Source organism: Geotrypetes seraphini, chromosome 2, assembly GCF_902459505.1.
Source record: "Geotrypetes seraphini chromosome 2, aGeoSer1.1, whole genome shotgun sequence".
Taxonomy (NCBI): Eukaryota; Metazoa; Chordata; class Amphibia; order Gymnophiona; family Dermophiidae; genus Geotrypetes; species Geotrypetes seraphini.
The window spans coordinates 485,167,333-485,190,325 of record NC_047085.1 but is presented as its reverse complement, the minus strand read 5'-3'; the positions used below and the strand labels follow the sequence as shown (position 1 = coordinate 485,190,325).

The 22,993-nt window shown below is 45.7% G+C and overlaps 1 protein-coding gene across 16 annotated transcripts in view; it reads right to left on the bottom strand.

The window, feature by feature from the left end:
- OBSCN (obscurin, cytoskeletal calmodulin and titin-interacting RhoGEF) overlaps window positions 1–22,993 on the bottom strand; it is a 762,040-nt gene that overhangs the window by 545,753 nt on the left and 193,294 nt on the right. For 15 of the 16 annotated variants that reach the window (XM_033931804.1, XM_033931806.1, XM_033931805.1 and 12 more), the window contains 5 exons: window positions 20,003–20,278; window positions 15,224–15,499; window positions 11,756–12,022; window positions 10,477–10,746; window positions 510–776 (listed from right to left, as the gene is read on the bottom strand). In XM_033931804.1, coding sequence (XP_033787695.1) covers window positions 510–776; window positions 10,477–10,746; window positions 11,756–12,022; window positions 15,224–15,499; window positions 20,003–20,278 — 1,356 coding nt within the window. The remainder of the gene's footprint in view (window positions 1–509; window positions 777–10,476; window positions 10,747–11,755; window positions 12,023–15,223; window positions 15,500–20,002; window positions 20,279–22,993) is intronic. The other variant, XM_033931811.1, reaches the window with a different exon arrangement.

Sequence of the window (22,993 nt, the reverse complement as noted above, 5' to 3'; positions counted from 1 at the left end):
TGAGTATCCCAAGACTCTTGTCTCGCTCTCTCTCCACAGCAAAATATATCTGGCAAGTGTCTTTGGCTTCTATTCTCATCTATGCCTTCTGAGTCACAGGCTCACACTGTTGAAACAGCATTACTAGGGTTACCATATGGCTCCAGAAAAAGGAGGACGGATTGAGACATCCAGGTTTTACTTCCATTGCTTTCAACGGAAGTAAAAACCCGGATGTCTCAATCCGTCCTCCTTTTTCTGAAGCCATATGGTAATTCAGAAACTGAACCACCACCTAAGTCAGGGGTCTCCAAAGTCCCTCCTTGAGAGCTGAATCCAGTCGGGTTTTCAGGATTTCCCCAATGAATATGCATGAGATCTATGTGCATGCACTGCTTTCAATGCATATTCATTGGGGAAATCCTGAAAACCTGACTGGATTCGGCCCTCAAGGAGGGACTTTGGAGACCCCTGACCTAAGTATTTCGGATCAATCATTCAAGTAAACAGCGTTTCCATCAAGAACTTACTTTCTACATTAAGTTTAGCCTGGGTCTTGTCATCGAGTGTCTCACAGCAGTAGTAGCCCTGGTCTGCAAAGACAACGTTCTTTATCACCAGGTTGTGTTTTGTGCCATCGGCCAGAATCTCCATCTTTTCACTAGGCTGCAGCACCACGCTGTTCTTTATCCATTTTAATTCCGTGGATATCTTCGTTAGCTCTACCTCTAGGACTGCTGTGCCCTTCTCTTCAACTGTCTGAGCTTCCAACTTCTTCTTAAACAGCACTGGGGCTTCTGGTAAATATTTTTTGTTAAAAAAAAGAGAATTAAGAGTCATTTTGGTACACAAAGGGAAACTGCAGAAAATGAACTGAGAATTCATTGTTAAACTGTATATGCTGAACAACGCCTTAAGGGAATCTCTTCATAAAGGCATTAATAAATCCCCAATAAATAAATAGATAATTAAATGCATTTGTTTGTTTAATTTAAAAATTATAATTAGAACTTCTGATTTTGGGTTATAATCCAAAACCTCAATAAAACACCACTGAAGGAGAATTTGGAATTTTCAGTTATAACTGACAACACAAAAAAAAATTTTTAAATCATCTATTCATCACATTCTGATTAAGTACCTGGCAACTGCCATCACTGCTGGGTAACGGGACAAAAGCGTGCGAGACATCAGTGCGCTGACATTGGAGCGCAGACAATCTGGCGCAAGACACCAGCGTGCTGCGGAAAAACTTACTTTTTTATGAACCTGCTGGGTGACAGGACAAAAGCGCGCGAGACATCAGTGCGCCGACATTGGAGCACAGATAATTCGGCGCAAGCCACCAGCGCACCACGGAAAAACTTACTTTTAAAGAGCTCCGACTGGTGGTGTGGGGTGGAACCCCCCCACTTTACTTCATACTCTTCATGCTGTCATTAAGGGGGGTGCGGGGGGTGCAATCCCCCCACATTATAGATAAAACTGAACTTTTTCCTAAAAAATTGGAAAAAGTTCAGTTTTCTCTATAATGTGGGGGGGGGTTGCACCCCACCACACCAACCCACAACAGTTGCGCGAAGAATATGAAGTAAGCTGGGGGGTTCCCCACTCATACCCTGCGTCGGAGCTCTTTAAAAGTAAGTTTTCCTGCGTCACGCTGGTGTCTTGCGTCGAATTGTCTGCACTCCAATGTCGGCGCGCTGATGTCACGCACGCGGATGACTATGAATCTCAGTGCTGTGGTGGGACCTTGTGTGCTTACTCCCACCACTCTCTGCTGTTTCGTCCACTCTGCCGCCAGCACCATGAAATCATTGAAACGCGAGAGCAGGTACTTCCTTCTCTCAGGTTTCAAAGCCTCCCACATGGTCCGCTGCAGAGCCAAAGCAACAGAAAGTGGCAGGAGTGAGAGCACACGTATCTGCTGCTCTAGCAGAGACAGTCACTGACACAGGGGTAGGAAATGGGGGAACCGCTGCTGAGGCTGGGGGTGGGAGGGGAAGGGGCTTTACTAATGCTGGGAGTTGGGAGAGAGAGGGCTGTGACTGATGTATGGAGAGGAGGTGACCGATACTGTTGCTGGGAGAAGGAGAGGCTGATGCTCTTGTGGTTGGGAGAAGGGGCCTGTCACTGGAAAACTGTGTTTAGGACCACTGACTGGAATCCACCTTAACACCTCCCTCCCCATTTTTTTTTATAATACAAATTCACCAATATATCCATGTTTTTTTGACCTTAGAAATAAATATCTAGAATCAAAAGTCCAATTTATTATCTACAGCTCACAAATTTTTGAAGTGGATTGCAAACTAACAAACAATCAAAGCTATTAACACACCACAAACCACAATATAAAATTACATAAAGGTAAAAAATTATTTTTAAGCCATCCTCAACTAATTAAATTCATAAGATTAGATGATCACACCCAAATTGGAAAAGGCCTGTCTACATAAGGAGGACAAGGCACAGACAGAGATCTTCAACCATAGATGAAATAAAGGAATTTATTGAAAATCCCCTTATTTCATCTAAAGTTGAAGAGCCTCTTCTTTGGGGGGGGGGGGAAGATTTGTGTGTGTGGGGGGGGTGGCTGACTCTGCTCTGGGGCTCTGTACTGTATACATAAAAAGGTCTTCAACTTTTTACAGAATGCCAAAATATGTTCAAGGTGCAGGTCACAAAAAAGACTATTCCATGGTGTAAGACCCAAAAACAAAAAGCACCCCCCCCCTAATATTCAGAACATGGGAGATCACTGATGAGCTCTCTCGGTCCGCAGCAATTCCAGAAATTCAATGCTGGCAATGTATCCAGCGATTGGCACTGAATTTCCAGTCTATTTTTGGCCGGCCAAAACATAGCCAGCTAGGCAGATATTCAGAAACCAGCCAGCTAAGTCATAACAGCCAAAGATAAACCACTCTTTTAGGCGGCTCTATCTGGCCGCCAAACTCAGCCGGCAAGCTGCTGAATATTGGCGGTCACTGGCTATGTATGTTACATGTCATAGCCAGTCACCGGCCAAGCTGCCAACCCAGATATTCAACAGATGAATTGTCTCATGTACGTTATGCAAACATGAGAGCATGTGTAATTTTGGTTGCGAGTGTACAATTATGGAATAATTTAACAGGACCACTGAGGTTACTTTCTGATATCCAGAAATTTAAGAAGGTTTTGTTTTTTGTTTTTTAAAATCTTTATTCATTTTTAAACTTATAATAAGTGTGATAACATATCCATACAAATAACCATAAATATATCACTTAATAATCAACAATGATACATATTATATTCTCTTATCTCCCCCCCCTCCCTACCATTATCTATCATATAATCAATACTTATACAACATGTAACAATAAAAATACCCTTCCTCCCACCCCATAATTGAACTTGTAAATTTAAGGGAAAAGGAGAAATTAGGTTCTTAGCTGCTAATTTACTTTCTTTTAGCTTCTCCAGACCAGTAGAGGTTAACTTTACGAATGGGTATATATCTAATCATGACCAGCAGGTGGAGACTGAAAACAAAACTTTGGGACAGTATATCCTAGCCCCTCCTCTCTATTTCCCTCAGTCTGCCGAATAGCCAAGCAGAACCAAGAACTGGAAAAAAACAGAGAGAAAAAACAATACTCCGAAAGGAGTAACAAATAACATACCCAAAATGCTGTTGGAAAATGCAGAGGAGAAATTCCCGAAGGAAGAATGTCCCCACAGCTCGCCAGCTAAGCCAGCCGAGCCACAGCCGCTGTTCTTCAATTCTCCCCGGCCCTAGAAAAATACTAGAACCCGCAGCAAAAACCAAAAACTGCCCGCGCAACAGCCCCAACAACAACAACAACAGACAGGGTGGGGACCTCTACTGGTCTGGAGAAGCTAAAAGAAAGTAAATTAGCAGGTAAGAACCTAATTTCTCCTTCTTTAGCACTCTCCAGACCAGTAGAGGTTAACTTTACGAATGGGACGTACCAAAGCAGTCCCTCTCACGGGCGGGACCCCCGAAGGGCCGATACCAGTACACGCTCACCGAACACCGCGTCCCGACGCGCCTGCACATCAACCCGATAATGACGAACAAAGGAATGTAAGGAGGACCAAACCGCAGCCTTACACATATCCACTGGAGGCACGAGCGACGACTCAGCCCAAGAAGCCGCCTGACCCCGAGTGAAATGAGCCTTGAGAAACTCCGGAATAGGCTGCTGTTTCAGAAGATAAGCGGAAGCAATCGTCTCCTTGATCCAGCGCGCAATAATAGCCTTAGAAGCGCCAGCTCCCCAACGAGGACCCGCCAGGAGGACAAAGAGATGATCGGACTTCCGGAATTCCTGGGTCCGCTGCACATAAGAGCGAAGGACCCGACCGACATCCAACTTGCGCAGCTGCCGTTGCTCAGAAGAGCCCTCCCGACCACCCAAGACCGGGAGAACCACCGATTGATTGACATGAAAAGGAGAAACAACCTTCGGCAGAAAGGAAGGAACAGGCCGCAAGACGACCCGCTCCCTAGAAAACTCCAAGAAGGGAGCCCTACAAGAGAAAGCCTGCAGCTCAGAAACACGCCTAGCAGAAGTAATGGCCACCAAAAAGACCGCCTTCAAAGTAAGGTCCTTCAAAGAACAGACGTCCAAGGGCTCGAAAGGCGGACGCACCAAAACAGAGAGAACCAGATTAAGATCCCAAGAGGGAACCGAGGGCCGTAGGGGAGGCCTAAGCAACTTGGCCGCCCGCAAAAACCGAATCACATCAGGAAGAGCCGATAAAACGCTGACCTGACACCAACCCTCGAAAGGCCGACAGGGCCGCAAGATGAACCCGGAGAGAAGACCAAGCCAGGCCTCTATCCAGGCCATCCTGCAAGAACTCTAGAATGTGAGGCAGAGAAGCGCGAAAAGAGGTCACTCCCCGCGCCCGACACCATTCCTCAAAGAGACGCCAAACCAGCACATAAGCCCGAGAGGTAGAAAGCCTCCGGGACCCCAACAGAGTAGAGATCACCTTGTCTGAATATCCCTTCTTGCTAAGGCGACCCCTTTCAAGAGCCACGCCGTAAGACAGAAGGGAGACGGGTCGAACATGGGAATGGGACCCTGCATCAGAAGGTCGTCCGAGAGAGGCAGAGGAAGAGGATCCGCTACCAGGTGCCTCACCAGATCCGCATACCACGGACGGCGAGGCCAATCCGGCGCCACCAGCACCACCAAACCCGGATGGTGAACAATGCGAAGAAGCACTCTGCCCACCAGCGGCCAAGGAGGGAACACATACAACAGCCCCTCCGTTGGCCACTGCTGGACCAGAGCATCCAGACCCTCGGCCAGACCGTCCCTGCGACGACTGAAGAAGCGGGGCACTTTGGCGTTGCCACCCGTGGCCATCAGGTCCATCAGGGGCTGCCCCCAAGCCTGCACTATCAACTGAAACGCCTCGGCGCCGAGACACCACTCTCCTGGATCTAGGAAGTGACGACTGAGGAAGTCTGCCTGAACATTTTCTACTCCGGCTATATGAGAGGCCGAGAGGTCCAGCAGATGGGACTCCGCCCAAACCATGAGCAGAGCCGCCTCCTGCGCCACCTGAGTGCTCTTGGTGCCCCCCTGACGATTGACATAAGCCACCGCCGTGGCATAGTCCGACAGCACTCTGACCGACTTGCCCAGCAACAGGGAGTGGAAAGCCAACAGCGCCAGACGGACCGCTCTGGTCTCCAACACGTTGATCGACCAGGCGGCCTCCTCCACGGACCAGGTGCCCTGAGCTGAGTGACCCAAACACTGAGCCCCCCAACCCAGGAGACTCGCATCCGTCAGGAGCACCGTCCACTGCGGGAGATCCAGACCCACCCCCTGAACCAGGTGAGGGGTCTGGAGCCACCAACGCAGACTGCAGCGCGCCAAGCCTCGCAGGGGAACCGGAACATCCATCCCGTGCCTCTGGGGAGACCACCTCCGGAGCAGAGCATACTGGAGAGGATGCATGTGGGCCCGCGCCCACCTCACCACGTCCAGGGACGCCGCCATCGACCTCAAGACCTGGAGGAAATCTCGCGCCCAAGGACACCGGGACGCCAAAAGCAGGCGAATCTGAGATTGCAATTTGCTCACCCGGCCCTCTGGGAGGAAGACCTTCCCCAAGGAGGTGTCGAACAGCACCCCTAGTTACTACAGACGCTGAGCCGGGACCAACCGACTCTTGGAAAGGTTGACCACCCAGCCCAGCGACCGGAGAAACTCCACCACCCGAGCAGTAACCCGGGAGCTTTCCTGCAACGACTTTGCCCGAATTAACCAGTCGTCCAGGTAGGGGTGTACCAGGATGCCCTCCGACCGCAAGGCTGCCGCGACGACCACCATCACCTTGGTGAACGTCCGAGGAGCCGTGGCCAGCCCAAAGGGAAGCGCACAGAATTGATAGTGCCGACCCAAGATCGCAAAGCGCAGGAAACGCTGATGAGAGGCCCGAATGGGAACATGCAAGTAGGCCTCCGTCAGATCGAGAGAAGTGAGAAACTCCCCTGGCTGAACCGCCAGAATGACCGACCGCAGAGTTTCCATACGGAAAGAGGGAATCTTGAGAGCCCTGTTGACCCCTTTCAAATCGAGGATGGGCCGAAAAGTCCCCTCCTTCTTGGGCACCACAAAGTAAATGGAGTACCTGCCCGTGCCCCACTCTGGAGAGGGCACCGGAACAACTGCCCTGAGATCTAGCAAGCGCTGAAGGGTCTGGCGAAAAGCCTGCGTCTTCCCCGGAGTCTGACATGGAGAAGCGAGGAAAAAAAAAATCCGGCAGAGAGCGGGCGAACTCCAGGGCATAACCGTCCCGCACCACCTCCAGGACCCACTGATCGGACGTGATCTCGGCCCATTTGGGGAAAAATTCGCGCAGCCGAGCCCCCACCGGAACCAAAGGGGGCGCCGGCAAGGCGTCATTGTGCAGGACGGGAAGCGGGGGAACCGGCGGAGGGATTCCCTGCCCCCCGACGGGCCCCCCGAAAGGGCTGCATGCGCTGGAAGAACCGACCCCGGGAAAATCCCGGAGACTGGAAAGAAGCAGCCCCACGCCCAGGGCGATACTTGCGAAAATCCCGCAAACGCCCCCGGGCCGCACCCCCCCCGAGACGCCGGGCGGGCACGGTCCTCCGGCAGACGGGGAACTTTCGAGTCCGACAGAGTCTGAATCAACTTATCCAAGTCCTCTCCAAACAAAAACGACCCCCGAAAGGGAAATTTAGTAAGCTTAGCTTTGGACGCAGCATCCGCCGCCCAAGCGCGCAGCCACAACACACGCCTTGCGGCCACGCCAAAAGCCATAGACTTAGCCGAGATCCGCACCAAGTCCTATAGAGCATCTGAGAGGAATGAGGCCGCCATCTCAATCTTCGCTACCTCCTGATCCACCAGAGACCAGTCGTCAGACTCTCGATCCAAGACCCAGTCCCCCACAAATAGCCGCCTGGACCCCAAAGGCAGAGACCTGAAAATTTTGCTTAAGGATGCTCTCCAATTTGCGCTCCTCAGAGTCCCGCAAGGCAGAACCGCCCTCAACAGGCACGGTATGCCGCTTGGAAATTGCCGAGACCACCGCATCCACGACTGGCGAAGCTAACGTAGCCCGATCCCCTTCAGGAATGGGATACAGGCGAGCCATGCTGCGCGCCAGCCGAAACGGCGTCTCCGGCGTTTTCCACTGCTCCAGAATAATATCCCGAATATCCTGATGCATAGGAAAAGAGCGGGAAACGGAACGGATCCCCCGTAACAGGGGGTCCCCCACACGCGGAGTCTCCGGCGGCGCGTCCTCAAAACGCAAAACCGAAGAAACCTGCTGAATAAGGTCAGGCAGCTCATCTTTCTGAAAAAGGCGCACCACGGACGCCTCGTCACTGGAGAACGGGAAATCCGACAACCCGCCGCCAGCTTCCGTCCCCTCCAGAGAGTCCTGGAACTCCTCAGAAGGGTTCAGGTCCTCCTCCAGACCGACCCGTTCCTCCGACCACAAAATTCTCGTCCCACGACACCCGCGGACGCTTGGACAAGGGAGGCGGCGGAGGGGACGTCACGCCAGACGAGAGAGGCAAAGCCGCAGGGAGCGCGGAGGAAAACCCACCCCCCCGAAACCCCCTGGGCGCAACCGGGACCCCCAGCCGCCTGAAAATAGGCTCTGCATAAAGAAAAGAAAAATTCAGGAGAAGAAACCCCCCGAGGGTCCCAAGGGACTCCCTGCCACAGCAGGGGGACCCAGCAGAACCTTGCCCCTGCATAGTCAAAACAGGGGGAAGGTCACCTGAGGTGGAAGACAAAATGGAGGGGCCAGACAAAGAAGATGGCGGTTTTACCGCCAAAAAAGCTCCCTCCATAGCCTGAAGCGGCTGAGAAACCTGAATAGTCTCAGCCGCTAAAGCAGGCAAGCCGGCATCAGCTGTCAAAAAATCAGCTGAGAGGGAATCCTCTAAAACCCGACCGTCGGCGGTTTGGGGAATCCCTCCGTGGGCGGACGGAGAAGACCGGGCTTCCCCACCGTTCCCTGCCGACTCGCGAGGCACCATCGGCGGGGAGCTCTGGGCGCCTGCAGCCGCTGCCGACGGAGCTCCACCACCTCACCGACCCAAACCGCCGAGTTCAGGCCGGCCGCGAGTGCCTCGCGGCTGGACTCAAATGTGTCCTACTCCCCCGGAGAAGGGCACAATTGCTCCATACGCGACCTAGCTAAAAAAAAGTGCCGGTTACATGAAAAAATACAGTAAAATACAGTTTTCTTAAAGGGAAATAACCCTTCAGACCAGCACTACCTCAGGATTTTTTTTTTTTTTTTACAGAACAGACTCCACAGGCTCTCGAAGCAATATGCCTTGCTTGACTTAGGGGGCAAGGCTTACTGCTGAGGCTCCTCTAAAAAAATGTGGGGAGGTGGAGGAAGTGGGGGGAGGGACCCCGCTCGTGACCCGCCGGGTTTGACACCCCCGAGGTCGGACGAACCCCCAAACAGGGCCCGACCAAGCTCCGTCCGGCCAAAAACAGGGACAATAAACCCCTAAACAAAATCCAACAGCCCTACCAAGGGAGATGGGCACAGATCACTCACACCTGCTGGAGACTGAAAGAAGACTGAGGGAAATAGAGAGGAGGGGCTAGGATATACTGTCCCAAAGTTTTGTTTTCAGTCTCCACCTGCTGGTCATGATTAGATATATACCCATTCGTAAAGTTAACCTCTACTGGTCTGGAGAGTGCTAAAGAACAAGATTTTTCTAATCATTACAATACTTTGTTAATGGCTCCCAAATATCTTGAAATTTTAAGAAGGTTTTGAAAACAACTTTGGTTATGGATGCTTTTAACTGAGTAGGCTGGGATACTAATTATCCACATTTTAGATGAGATTGTTTTGTTTATTTGTATGTTTTGTATGTTATATGATAATTATGTTTGCATATTGTTAACCGCTCAGGTATCTTTTAAATAAATATTCAGCAGGAGATAGCCAGCTAACTCCTGCTGAATATCGCTGGATAGCAGGCTATGTGAGAGCCATTGCTGGCTGACTATATAGTGCTGACTATCAAAGATGAGCACTTAGTATAGAATAAAACTGAGGGCCAATTTTGGTGCCCAAATTTGGGCACCAGGACTTATGCCTGCTGAAACCAGATATAATACACAGATCCTGGACCTGTTGGGCCGGCTGGGCACGATGGACCTCTGGTCTGACCCAGCAGAGGCACTTCTTATGTTCTTAACTCCAGGCCCCCAATCTGGGCACACATCCCTGGTATTCTATAACACTGTGCTCAGAAGGCGAAAAGAGGATTTATAAAGTTATGTGGATGCCAGTCAAAATTCAGCTGGGGCCTACATAACTGTCTCATGTGGGCCCCAGCTGAATATTGTCTGGGACCCATGTAAGCAATGGCAGTTAGCACGGATACAATTAGCCCAATATTTAGTGCCAGTGCCTACTCATGTCCCGGCGCTAAAAAAACACTGCCTGCCACCAGCTTTATCTCGGCAGATGGATTAATTCAAGACAGGAGAATGGGATCTCCAAAAAAGGTGATAACATCCCTAGATTAGCTTTAGCAAACAATTTGGTGAACCTGGAAAAAATTGACGGGGCTCATCCAATTGCCTCATTTCACTTTTTCAATTAAAAAAAAATAAAATTCCAAAACACATTTGAAATATTCACTTGGGTCTTTTCCAGATGTTAAATTTATTCTAAACCTTATGTCAAACACACTGGAATTCTAAATTTCATTTTTCATGATTTCCCCAAATCTACCAATATCTGACAAATAATCCCAGAACATCTGGGGACCATCCAAACATTCTATCAAACCTGAAATTTTTGCTCACATATATCTACATATCATGGTAGTATAAAGATTCCACTACCATAGGTTGCATCAGTATGGAAATCAACCTTGGCTTTCAATTCTAAAATTCAATTAAATCCTTCTAAATCTTGCTTTTTCCCAACCCCTCTCACCTTTGATCTTGAGGGTGGATTTCGTTTTTGCGCCTTCAAACTCTGCCGAGATTTCAGCCGCATCCTCCGTGGTTAGACCAGTGATGGTCAGGATGTGGCTGGTGTCCTTCTTGGAGATCAGATATTTTTCACTAGGTTTAATTTTGGCCCCGTTTCTGTACCACGTGACCACTGCATCTTCCTGGGAGGCAGTGCACTTAAACTTGGCCTCCGTGCCTTCCTCGGCGACCACATTATTGAGTTCGCCAGTAAACTTTACCACTCTGGGAACTGAAGGGCAAATGAAGTCAAGTAAGGAGCACCCAAAAAAATATCAGTATGGATTGAGTATGATGCAGTTCTTACAGCATAGAAGGTAATGGTAATAATTCTACAAAAGGGCCACTAGATATACAGTAGGTTCCCAATGTTGTTCAGATAAGTATACGTTATACGTGGAAATCATAGGGAAACAAGATTTTATGTATGTGACTTGGAAACTGCATAGCTGTATGCGATATATAAATTTTTTAATAAATAAATAAATAAGCACCTATTCTACAGTTTCATCTGGGTGCCTAGATTCTGTTACAGAATACTAGCGTGTACCTAAGCTTAACTGCGTTCATTTATGCCAGGTCTATGGCAGGAATAAATAGGACTAATATCCCTTAAATAGATGGATACACTTCTCCCTCCGTATTCGCTGTGATAGGGAATTAACAGAACTGCAAATACAGAAAAACCGCAAATAACTTTTTCATATGTTCATATGCGGCAATTCTTATGTCCTTATGTTCTAAAAGGCCTCTTTTACTAAGGTGCACTCACCGACTAGCGTGCGCTAAACGCTAAGGCATGCATGTTAGTCTATGGACGCGTTAGCATTTAGCATGTGTTAATCGAATTAGCGCGCACTAATCAGTTAGCTCACCTATATAAAAGAGGGGGTAAGTATTTTCCCTATCTGTCCCAGCAGGCTCACGATCTAACTATGAAACCCGGGGTAATGCAGGATTAGGCAATTTGCCCAGGGTCACACGGAGCAGCACTGGGATCAAATCCACAACATCAGGGTGCCGAGGCAGCAACTCTAACCACTAGGCCACTCCTCCACTCCCTTGTTAAATCACTTTAAATATTCACCGGTGTACTGATAAAAACAAGAGCCCTGGATGTTTAGGAAAAGGCCATTAAAAAGCAGGACTAAAATTTCCACGCTGCTCAGGACCCTGACATATTTAGTAATGCCAGGCAATACCTGATTTGCTTCCTTGTACACAATGGTCAGCCTAGGTACCTTTCGTGGTGATCTGAGCGATGGTCTTATCATCCCTGGACTCGCACGAGTACTCTCCTTCATCCTCTGCCCTCACATTGGAAATGGTCAGCGTGCGCTGGATTCCGTCGGCCTGGATTTGGACTCGTTTTCCAGGTCTGATCTCTACTCCGTTCCTGCGCCACAGGACATCACCCTTGGTCTTACTCAGCTCGCAGGTCAATGACAAAGTCCCGCCTATCTCGGCGCTCTTCGGTTCTAGTTTTTGTGCGAACTTCACAGGCACTTCTGGAAAGAATTCAAGTGCATTGCCTTCAACAACCATCGTTACAATTTGTAAACCATTATGTGCATTAGATTATGTAAAATGAGTTGATAAGTCTCAACACAGATCCCAATGGACAAATGTGTTAGAGGAGAGGCCAAAGCCCAGATTACTCTCTCATCCTTAGGGGTAGTCCCTCCAGAACAGGATTAGCAGGGCGCCAGGGAAGTCTTGGAAAGCTTACAGCTGTGGTACCTGGATAATTGTTGGGTTTTTGTCTTGCTGAACTACAACTTTTCATAAACGATTAAAAAAAAACTTTAAGCACAGTTACATAGTTGGTTAGAATGAAAGAAAACCAAAATAATAAATGAGGCAAAATCACCTTAAACTAAGGAGAGAAGGGGGGAAATGGAGAAAATGTGAATGTTTAAATCATGAATGCACAGTACAAACTAAAATAACTATAAAACAACCTTTAATACAAAATAAATGAGGATGATGATAGTGATAAACAAAATCAGCCACTAGAATAACTAAAAGCTATTTAAATAATTCACGACATAAACAAAGCATTGACCAAGATGTCAGTGCTGGAAGACAGCACTATCCCAGGTCACACAGGAAAAGAACCTGAGGGACAAACTCATCTGGGGGCAGAATTTAGAAAGCAGCATCTATGAACTAACCCTCTGGAGATTCCTAGTGAATATGCATGAGATATGCATGCATATTCACTAGGAATATGCATGCATATTCCTAGTGAATATGCATGAGAGAACAGAAGCAATGTGCAAGCAAATCTCTCTCATGCATAGTTACTAGGAAAAGTCAAGCAGATTAGAATACAGGGTGAACGGAGGTCATCTACCCCGGCATATAGGTCCTACGATGAAGTGCATTGTAGAATGGACAAATATGCAGAAAAAAAAGTCATTGCAGTGTATTCCATATTCTACAGTGGACATTCTGGACTGTTTGAAAGTCATCTTTAACTTCTGTCTGAGACTGAAATTATATGCACTGGATCCTGGATTATAAAGGATGCTAATTTGTGGAGATGCAACTAACAGAAGACAAGTGATTCCTCTTATCACTTATCAACGCTTTATCAAAAAAATCTTTTCAGTTTTATTTACTCTGAAAAGCCCCTTACTGCAGATATACATGCCAAAATGGGCCATATTGGGGGGGGGGGCTTGTGTTCTAATTTCTGCAAATAGTACCATTTATGGGGCTCTTTGACCAAGCACTGGAAAAGGAAGTGCTACTCGGAATGGTCAGTGGTAAAAGGAAGCAGGAGAGATCAAAGGCCTGTTGGCTGGCTACTATCAAGAATGACAGAGGAATGAACATCAAGCCATTGAAAGAAGACGTGGAAAACAGGGAAGCATGGTGAGGACTGGCTTAAAGAGTATACAAGGGTCGGACGTGACTGAATGGACAGTAGTAGCAGTTTACCAAGCAGCACTAAAAAGTGGCCAACATGGGTCTTTCCCGTGCACCGAGGCCACAATGGGCATGAGCTAATTTCCCCTTTAGTGCGCGGCCATTAGCACATGAGCCTTTACTGCCAACCGTCTTGTAAGTGATAAGGGCTCACATGCTAAGCCTCTGCTAATCAGTTAGTGTGTGGTAATGCCCACGTGATGATTAGCATAGCTGTGCCCACTCTCTGCCCCCAACAACCCCCCCAGTGCTAAAAATAAATTTTATTTTTTAGTGGATGGGTGGCATTCACCAATTCCATAACTACCATGGGACACCTGAGCACACCCCACCCATGGTAGTGCATTTTAACCTGTAGTAAGCATGCATCAGTGCTCACTGTGAGTCATTAAAAGAGCCCCTAAGTGTATTGATTATTTAATTCACTTTTATTTATTATTGTGATTTAATTTTAATTGGCAATTAGGGCAGCAAGCTGGGATCCAGGGCAGATAGAGTTTAAATCCTGCTTCTCCTACTGATACTTCTTTTGGTGGATATGTCACCACCTCCATTGCCTCAGGTAGTCAGTTAATGGGCATGAGACATCGCTTTTGCCCTCCCCCCTATGGAGAAATGCTGGGGGAGCTGCTTTCAGAAGCAGCGGGAACAACTATAGAAGTCACAGAGGTAACTCTGCAGAAGATCTAGACCAGGCATGGGCAACTCCGATCCTTGAGGGTCAGAATCCAATCGGGTTTTCTGGATTTCCCCAATGAATATGCATGAGATCTATTTGCATGCACTGCTTTCAATGCATATTCATTGGAGAAATCCTGAAAACCCGATTGGATTCTGGCCCTCGAGGACCGGAGTTGCCCTATGCTTCAAAAAAATGGAGCACAATCTAACCAAATCTACAGGAGAGGTAACAGTTCTGGCAAATAAATTTGGGACTTTGGTTAAGACTATTGAGTCTGTTAAAAAGGATTCTGCTGAACAATCAAGATTTACTATTTACATACTACGAAATCCTCTAAGGGGGAGATGTTAGTTGTTGGCAACGGAGAAGAACAAATATATATCAACAATATTTCAGCTCCACAGGAACAGTCTATCACTGCATCTATGGAAAGAGTTACGTTATTTGTCTCATTTGTTTTGAACAAGATCTAAATGCAATTTTGAGACTTTATTTGAAACACTTTCATGCTGTTTTTGGTGGGCTGAAAAATTTGGATTTATCCAGATGTTACCAAGATCACTTAAGAATGTAGAAAAGTATATCCCTGTAAATGTTTGGTGAAGTATGCAGGATCAAAATATATATATGTTATGCCCCAGAAAATTTGAAGACTTTTTTTTAGAGTTAAAGAAGGGTCCATAGGAGTTCAATTGAGCAAATGGAAGAAGACTGGGGATTTCACGTTAATCCTTTTTCTTTTTTGTTTATTGTCTCTATTAAAATCCTCCGATGCTTGTTAAATCCACTCTTTCCTATTATTGTAGTCTGAAGAAGTGTGAAAAATATTTTTCCCTTTTTTTTTTTTTTGTTTAGATATTTTCTTGTATTAATTACTTGCTGTGTTTCTTGAACAAGAGTTTATCTTGTGTAAAATGTTTAAACTGAATAAATATAAAATAAATATTCAGGCTAATTTTCAAAATTCTTATACATTTACCAATAGCTTATTCATTTAATAAAAAATTCAAAAACAGAAATCCTACTCTTCATGTTCCTGTCCAGGCTGGGCTTATAATGAGTGCTGCCAGTGTTTTCATTGTCCTTCTCTCACCTTTCACCTGTACTTTGAATTCTTGCTTGTCACTGACTGTCTTGCAAGTGTATACAGCACTGTCTTGAGACTCTGCCACTTTCACAATCAGTGTCCTGGAGGAACCTTCACTCTTGATCTCACACTTCCTGCTTTCTGCCAACTCAAAGCCATCCTTTAACCACCGAACAACAGCATTTGCTGGCGTGACTGAGGTCACCAAGATGATGTCATCATGCTCCAGAACGACAACTGGCTCTTTCTGGCCAGGTTTCTTCTCAAATTTGGCTTCTCGCTCTGTCAAAAAAAAAGAAAGATCAATCTGATTTAAAACAATAGGGTTTTTCCAGATCTGGTACAAATGAAAGTCAAGTTTCTGACCAACAGATGTCTTTCTTTAAACCTCTGAGTGCTACTACCTACACAATCTTTGTATGGATCCATTATATCTTAGAAGCTGTAGTGAAGAATTCCATTTTACTCAAGTTAACCAAAACAGCCTTAGCCTATTCTACTTTTGACCCACAAAAGGCTCCTTTTACGAAGGTGCGCTAGCGTTTTTAGCGCACGCACCGGATTAGCGCACACTAGCCGAAAAACTACCACCTGCTCAAGAAGAGGCGGTAGCGGCTAGCGCACCTGGTAATTTAGGGCGCACTATTCTGCGCGTTAAGGCCCTATAGTGCCTTCGTAAAAGGAGCCCTAAGTGTAGTAGATCAGATTTCTCTAGGATAAGCTGGCCTACTTAGCAGGGCTGTAGAGTTGGGGTCGGAAGCAATTTTTGGGTTGCTGGAGTCAAAGTCAGTGAAAATATGCCGACTCCAGTTCCTAATAGAATTAAATTGTATGTCATGCAAATCTTACAATGCTTAAATTTCTTATTTCACAGATAATTTTGATTAACCCTTTTTCAGGATATGTTTTATTTCTATGAATATATTTTGATATCAAGTTCTTTGATGATTACAAAATGTAATATATTTTATGATATTTATATTAGTGAAAGCAGCACCTAGAGAATGACACGGTGACAAACTCTGTCCCGTCCCCACAAATTTTGATCCCATCCACACAAGCCTTGAACAGATATGATTTTATATTGAAATCATTTTATTAAAGTATAAAAAGAAACAATATTCTGTATAACTGTCATTTTGTAAGTCACAAATATAGAGCAAGAATCAACCAAAAAAAAACCCAAAAACCCTGTCTCCCCTCCCCTCACATGCATCTCCTCGACTACCGAGACAACTGAATAAGCTAAATTACTACAAAACGCTGCATAGAAAAATCATGCTAACAGAATACCTCAGTCACACAAATAGAACGCAAATGGCAAATCCATAATAGCTGACCAAAAATGATAAACATAAATTAAACCAAAATCCCAAGGAGCCACACCTTGCATCTGGTACAACACCTATATAGATATTTAAATAAAGGAGTCGGAGTCAAAGGTTTTATGTACCGTCTCCACAGCCCTGCTACTTAGTAGGAATCCTGTTGCAGAAAGGAGAAGGTTAATTACATTTACATGCTAAGAAATAATTGAATTATATAAACCAGGTTGAACCAGTCAGACTGATTTTATGCTAGGAAGTCAAAGTCATTCGGCAAGGCTAAGAAACTTTTAACAAAGTATAAACAGTTTATCAAGGTTCTGAGGTATCTGTTTGAAGATAAGACTAGACTGAAATTGTGCGTTCGTCTTCCCTTTTTTAAAATTGGACAGGGCGCATAAACAAAACCGTCAACAGTACGAACTACAAGACAATGCAATTGGTTCATTCAGAAACTCCCTTGTAAGTAAACATTGCCAAACATCCTCAGATATTTTCTTATTAACTCCCCCGGATAAGCCCAATCAGCCATGTGACAGTCAAACATATAGTTGTTCTATGAATTTCTGTTTGATTTCTGGACGACATTCTAACCCAGAAATTCTTTCACATATGTCTAATGTCAGATTTACTTATATTTACATCTATTGTCCGTAGCGTAATGAAAGCATTATCAACTGTTTAGTGCAAAATAGTCGATTTTAAGTGACAAAATGGATTTTGGTGGTGCTTATATTCATTGGCTTTAAGCGACCCCAGGATGGGCCTAGAAAATTATTCAAAACATATTTTCTTATCAAGCACATACAAATTCAAAGGAAAAACTTCAGTTACTACAGTTTCTCCAACTTTAGGTTTTTTGGGACCACCCTAAAGTAACACATTACTTTCATAGTAACTTACTACTATGTACTAGAACTTATTTTTATGGTGCTACTAGACATATGCAGCATTTATCTGTATGCACTGAAACTGAATAAGAACAGTTGTGACTACCATCTGCTTGTGATGAAGGACGATTGCATTCAGTTCACGTAGGCACGAGGGGGTTGATATCACCTTATGCAAATCATGAACTGAGGGATGAACACACAGACATTTGCGAGGAATGTTATACCTTTTAATTGACTATTTCATGAACAAAGCTTGTGGGCCCAAATGAATGTGGGGATACAGAAGAGCTGAATCAGAATAGGGGAAGTGGACATCTATTTCCCATGAGTTCACAGGAGGATGAGAATGGTTAGAAGTCGTAATAAGCCCAGGTTCAAGAGCTGAGTTGGAGTTTTGTGGAAATGAGTTTTGCATTACACAGAGTTATATCTGTGCATTATACTCATTTGGGAGATAACTCTCTAGAGGGGAAACCCGGTTACTGGTTACTACAGAGCTCTTGTGAAAGCTGGTATTCTGAGTACCAGCAGAGGTGTATCACTAGAAGTGCTCTATAAGAAGAGAAAACCAGTAGCCCTTGGGAACTTGAAGCTCAAGCTGAAGAAAGAAGACCAGCAGCCCTTGGGAGCTAAGCTCAAGGCAAGCGGTCTTTGGGAGTAGCCCAGGGCAGAAGAAAAAAGAAAAAAGGAACTGTGGAGGCACTCTTGGTGCCTAAGAGCCAGGAAATGCAGAAGTAGTCCTCTAGAAGGAGCCTTGTTACAGAACCCTGTTGAAGGCTGGTAGTCTGAATCCCAGCAGAAAACTACCCCAGAGGTTCCTCTTGAACAGGGCCCAGGCTACTGGGGTGCAGTCGGCACCAGTTGCCCAACAGAGGAACCAGGCTACTGGGATGCGATCGGCACCAGTAGCCCAACAAGGAAGAAGGCTCCCTAGAAACAGCAGAGGAGAGTTCTAGGAGGTCAGTGGTTCTCAGAGCTCAAGAAGAACCAGGAGACTACAGCATAGCAGGCTGCCAACCTGGAAGCACAGCAGCTACCTATCTTTGAGACCTTCAACAGATTGGGTGAGATCTTGGGGACTGGATGAGGGTGGATCGGAAAGGGGAGGAGGGATTTCGGTATACAGCCATGCCCACCTATTGAAAACTGAGAAATCTGTGAGGAGCTTACAGCTACAGTGTTGGCAGTCAGAACTGAAAATGGTTTAAAGTTTCAAAAGACTAAAACAGAATTGAGAATTTAACTGTGAACTAATGGTTTTGGATATCTGAAACGTAAATTAATGCTGTTGGGTTAACTGCATATGTATTAGTTCAAGTGTGGAAATACTGAAATTGCTGAAAACCATTCATGACACAGGTTATCTGCCTTCCGGTACCGTTTTCGGAATCTAGATGTAATAAGATACACTCTGTATAGCATCTTACAGGTGTTCTCCAACAGATCCGAGGAGGCATTAACTCAGGAAACACAAGTTGTATTTCGGGAAACAGCAAGTTGTATTTCTTGCCTGCCATCCTTCTGCACTCCTATCAGTTTCCCACGCATGTGTATATACCGGTTTAATTTTGGGAAGCTGTATTAAGGCCTAGTGTATCTTAGAATGTTTGGTATAGATTTCTTCAAATCCACATCTTTTAGTTTCCAAATCCTCCCTAATGTAACCTCTCCTAATATAATGATTGACCAGCTAAAAGTGCAAAAAAATTTTTATTGGAAATATCCAATTTCTCTCTCAGCTCATCAAAACTGAAAACCTATACATGCATTGCCCTACCCAACTCAGTCCTTTCTCTTTTCCATTTCTGTATATATACTTCAAGTTTTATTATAATTTGTTATACCGCCTTATAAAATTATTAAAAAAATGGAAAACGTACATTAGGACTTACAGGATGGACCATATTCCTCTCCACTCAACGATAGCTCTTAGTTGTGCATCTTTATACTGTATCTCCAGACTGGGGACACTCAGCCCTCCTGACTTTTTAAGTTGGTATAGTACATCTCTTACCACCCTCTATGGTTTCCCTTTCCTAATGAGCCCCTATAACTTTCTTTGGATGGACTTCAGCCTCTTTTGGGGTACTTCAGCCGGCAGACACAGTAAAAATTCAACCATGTTCATTTTCACACTTGCCCGTTTGATGTAGCCATGACAAATACAAGCTGCCCCATGAATTCAGACCATAATTCAATTTATCCAACCCACTCACATCCCTCTTTAACTTGACTCCCTGGAAGTACAATGACTCTGCTGCCCATCTAAACAGAAAAGCGTCTTTCATGAGTTGAAGTTTGGTTGTGTCATTTGTAGTTGGAACAGCTGGTGCACTAGAACAACCCATGTGTTAATATCATAGCTGTCCACAGCTCTGCCCACCCCTATCATGCCCAAATCCAACCCACTCCAGTGTTAGACAATTAACGCAATGTTATAATGCACAGTTGACAATAGCATGAGCCTGCATTACCATGTACCATGCTGAAAACTCTGTGTTAGCTGCTTAAAACAGCTTAGTAGAAGGGTCCCTAAGTTATGTAGTAGTCAAGACAGCTTCACTCACCAGTGATGTTAATTTTGAAGGTGATTTTCTGCCCTCCTGCCTCACAGGTGTATTGTCCAGCGTCTTTCTTTTCAAGCTTCTCCACCACTAGCCTGCGGGATTTGCTCTCAGACTCCACTTTCAGTCTCTTGCTGGAGGTGATCTGCTTTCCATCCTTGTACCATTTCACTTCGGTCTTGTCCTGAGATACCTCACAATTCAGGGTGAAGCTCTCTGTGAGGAAGGCCTTCACCTCCTTCTGAACTTTCTCTTGGTTTATAAATACTGGCTCTGGCTCTGAGGGAAAATTGCATAACTTGAATCCCCTAATTTTACAAGAAGTGTTTTATAGACAAAACAGTTGAAGTTGATATAGACTATCTTTTTGCAGAGTTGTTATTTTAAAGAATTAAACTGTATTAGAAATGTAAAAATAGATCTGAAGATAAAGTTATATCACTACCAGGCCTCAGCAAAAATTCAACCATTTTCAGGAAACGAACATAGTGGACCCAATAGTCAAAGGATTCATACTCCTAACTTTGAGTTTATGCTCATAAACTGGCCTTGAAAATTTACTAGGGTTAAGTGTCTAAATTTGTACAAAAAATTTCACTAAACTCCTAAATTTTGAAGCATGAAAAGTAGATGACAACAGGAGTTGATCAGGACAGGGAAAAACAAAGTTAAGAGTTCACATTGATTTTTAGCACTAGGCTCATAAATTAAGTTAATAGGTCTAGGCTAGGGGTGGGCAACTCTGGTCCTCAAGGGCCAGAATCCAGTCGGGTTTTCAGAATTTCCCCCAATGAATATGCATGTGATCTATTTGCATGCACTGCTTTCAATACATATTCATTGGGGGCAATCCTGAAAACCCGAGTGGATTCCAGCCCTTGAGGACCAGAGTTGCCCATCCCTGGTCTAGGCATATGAATAGCAGACCTAAATTTATAAGAATAACTATTAAGCCTCCCCTTAAAATCACGCTTTTAAGTTATTCTTAAAAGCTGAATACCAATTATCATGCTGCAGCTCTAATGGAAGTCAAAACCACGGTATTGGATCCATTACCATAAATGAGCAGGTAGGTATTCAAAATAAAACTGGTTATGAAAAGTATTGCCTCCTTGGGAATTCATACCAACTTAAATAAATTCTGAATACAAGACCCTACAAATGTAAAACACAAATGGCTAGAAATAGCAATTGATAGTATAATGAATTTGATATTCAACAGGCAAACTAATGGAGCTCTGCCAGAGCTGGGGAAGTATGATCAAAGGATTTCCTTTTCATCAAAAGCCAGTGGTAGAATTTTGCACTACCTGGTATTCTGGGAAGATACAAAAGAGTATTACAATAGTCTAATTTTGAAGTACCGTAAAGCACAGTTACTTACCGTAACAGGTGTTATCCAGGGACAGCAGGCATATATTCTCACATGTGGGTGACGTCATCTACGGAGCCCCGATGCGGAAGCATTTTCAAGCAAACTTGATTGGAGATTTAAGTTTGCTCTGCTGCTCCACGCATGCGTGCCTTCCTGCTCCACTAGGGGGTGCATCCCCTCGTGGTCTCCAGTTCACTTAACTAGCCAAGAAGCCAACCTCGGGGAGGTGGGCGGGTTGTGAGAATATATGCCTGCTGTCCCTGGATAACACCTGTTACGGTAAGTAACTGTGCTTTATCCCAGGACAAGCAGGCATGATATTCTCACATGTGGGTGACCTCCAAGCTTACTGAAGAGGGATGGAGGGAAGTTGGCAATTTAAGCAAATAGATTTCGCAACACCGATTGGCCGAACCGGCCATCGCTTCTGGACAGGGAGTCCAGACAGTAGTGGGAGGTGAAGGTATGAACCGAAGACCACGTGGCAGCCTTGCAGATTTCCTCAATAGGTGTGGACCTGAGGAAGGCTACGGAGGCTGCCATCGCTCGGACTTTGTGTCCCGTTACTCGACCATGCAGCGCGAGACCAGCCTGAGCGTAGCAAAAGGAGATGCAATCGGCCAACCAGTTGGACAAGGTGCGTTTGGAAACTGGGTGACCTAACCGGTTTGGGTCGAAGGACAAAAACAGTTGTGGGACTTTCCGGTGTGGCTGAGTGCGTTGGAGGTAAAAGGCCAATGCTCTTTTGCAGTCAAGAGTGTGGAGCGCCACTTCTCCGGGGTGAGAGTGGGGCTTGGGAAAAAACACAGGTAAGACAATGGACTGATTGAGATGGAAATCAGACACTACTTTAGGTAGGAACTTTGGATGGGTGCGGAGTACCACCTTGTCGTGATGGAATACCGTGAAGGGTGGGTCCGCTACCAGAGCTTGTAGCTCACTAACCCGCCGTGCGGACGTGAGCGCGAGTAGGAAAATTACCTTCCAAGTGAGGAATTTTGGATGGCATTTGTCTAGTGGCTCGAATGGAGGTTTCATTAATTGAGCCAGAACCACGTTAAGGTCCCAAACCACCGGGGGAGGTTTGAGAGGGGGGTGGACGTTCAGCAGACCCTTCATGAAGCGAGTGACTAAGGGATGGAGCGAGAGGGCTTTCCCTTCCAGGGGCTGATGAAAGGCCGCAATCGCACTGAGGTGTACTCGAATGGAGTTGGTCTTTAGGCCGGAATGAGATAGTTGAAGTAGATAGTCAAGTACCAGGGGGACGGGGACCGACACCGGGTCCTGGCTGTGGGAGGAGCACCAGGTTGAGAATCTGGTCCACTTTTGGGAGTAGCAGATTCTCGTCGAGGTTTTTCTAGAGGCCTCCAATATCTCCTTGACTGATTGAGACACGGGGAGAGCAGTCAGGGGGAGAGAAACCAAGCATTCAGATGAAGAGATTGAAGATTGGGATGTAACAGTGAACCCTGACCCTGTGACAGTAGAGAGGGAAACAGAGGCAGAGGCAGTGGATCTCTGACACTGAGTTGAAGTAGAAGGGAAAACCACGGCTGGCGTGGCCAGCGAGGGGCAATCAGGATCAGGGTGGCTTGTACTGTTTTCAGGTGGACAAGCGT